Genomic DNA, 797 nt, shown 5'->3' with positions numbered 1-797 from the left:
GGACAGGAGAGGCTGGAGCACATAGAGCTTTGGCTCAAGCTGTCTGTGGTCCAGGGAATTCCTGAGACAGGAAAAGGACTTTGCATTTAATATTTCTAGATGGATTTTTCTCCTAGGAAGTGACTAATCGCTTGCTGAGTCTGGAGCTACATCCTTCTCTTTGCTGTGAGCTTGCCACTCCTGGGTCCATTGCCTGACACTTTCTTGTAACAGCCAACCAACAACCCTAGTTAGCTTTTCCAGACCTGGGCTATGACCCCTTTAGACCGTTCCTTCTCAACTGGAAAGCTCTGACCTATTTAACATTCCTTATTCCAGACCTTTCATCACCTTCCCTACCAACCATGGCTGAAGGGCAGCTGCCAGCGCAGAGCCTGCCCCTGACATGAAGATAAGGTGTGCAATGCCAGAGGAGAGAAGGGAGCCTGGCTCCAGCGAGCATCCCTGCTCCTTACCTCCCAGGTGGTGTTGGCATAGAGGGAGCAGTTGCCGCAGAAGTCCTTGTTGTGGGTGAAGCGGATGGCTGACTCCACGTAGGGGAAGTGGAGGAAGCTGTAGGGCAGCTGGATGTGGAAAGCCAGGCGGCCACACCTGTGGGGAGAAGCCATGGCCCGGCTCGAGGCGGAGGGTCTGAGGTTCCCCCAGCCCAGCCGTGGTGGGAGCTTTGGGAAGCCCACCAAACACTCTGTAACCCCCCGGAAAAGCCTCAGCCGAGATGGAGGATGCTCACCTGTCGTAGATGAGGAAGTCGTCCTTGTCGCCTCCCAGGACCTGCCAGACGTCGGGCTCCTCTGGCT

At 55.6% G+C, this 797-nt stretch overlaps 1 protein-coding gene across 1 annotated transcript in view; it reads right to left on the bottom strand.

Annotated features, from left to right (window-relative positions):
• LOC104511939 (selenoprotein Pb-like) overlaps window positions 1–797 on the bottom strand; it is a 1849-nt gene that overhangs the window by 607 nt on the left and 445 nt on the right. The window contains 2 exon segments of the mRNA XM_010154738.1: window positions 456–591; window positions 731–795. Coding sequence (XP_010153040.1) covers window positions 456–591; window positions 731–795 — 201 coding nt within the window.

This window comes from Eurypyga helias, unplaced genomic scaffold (assembly GCF_000690775.1).
Source record: "Eurypyga helias isolate BGI_N326 unplaced genomic scaffold, ASM69077v1 scaffold6567, whole genome shotgun sequence".
Taxonomy (NCBI): domain Eukaryota; kingdom Metazoa; phylum Chordata; class Aves; order Eurypygiformes; family Eurypygidae; genus Eurypyga; species Eurypyga helias.
The sequence above is the reverse complement of the archived record's forward strand: the minus strand, read 5'-3'. Positions and strand labels throughout refer to the sequence as shown.